The sequence below is a fragment of the Merops nubicus genome, unplaced genomic scaffold, assembly GCF_000691845.1.
Source record: "Merops nubicus isolate BGI_N331 unplaced genomic scaffold, ASM69184v1 scaffold27375, whole genome shotgun sequence".
In the NCBI taxonomy this organism is placed as follows: domain Eukaryota; kingdom Metazoa; phylum Chordata; class Aves; order Coraciiformes; family Meropidae; genus Merops; species Merops nubicus.
This window is the reverse complement of record NW_008608014.1, coordinates 1,084-1,311: the sequence shown is the minus strand read 5'-3', so window position 1 is coordinate 1,311 and position 228 is coordinate 1,084. Positions and strand designations below refer to the sequence as shown.

Sequence of the window (228 nt, the reverse complement as noted above, 5' to 3'; positions counted from 1 at the left end):
ATATCCAGTAATAAAGCATGGTTTTCTCTTTAAATTGCATTGCCTTAGAGTGCTGGGGCCCTTCCAAGGTCGTCTTTGTTGGAAAGATCATTTCGTACATTTCCTGGGCAGACTAACAGCAATTCCTGAAGAGTATATGAGAAGTTCTGTGGATACATGGATATAAAGCAGTCTCTTTTTTTCCTAGAGCTCTTAAGCCATGAAAATGCAACGACGCTGAATGATGTC

The 228-nt window shown here is 40.4% G+C and overlaps 1 protein-coding gene across 1 annotated transcript in view; it reads left to right on the top strand.

Moving 5' to 3' along the window:
• Nucleotides 1-187: 187 nt before the first annotated feature.
• The window catches only part of LOC103772809 (calcium uniporter protein, mitochondrial-like), a gene marked incomplete at both ends in the record, with an annotated part of 753 nt that continues 712 nt past the window's right edge, over nt 188-228 (top strand). The window contains 1 exon segment of the mRNA XM_008940152.1: nt 188-228. This exon segment is cut by the window's right edge and continues 6 nt beyond it. Within this exon segment, the coding sequence (XP_008938400.1) occupies nt 188-228 (41 nt within the window).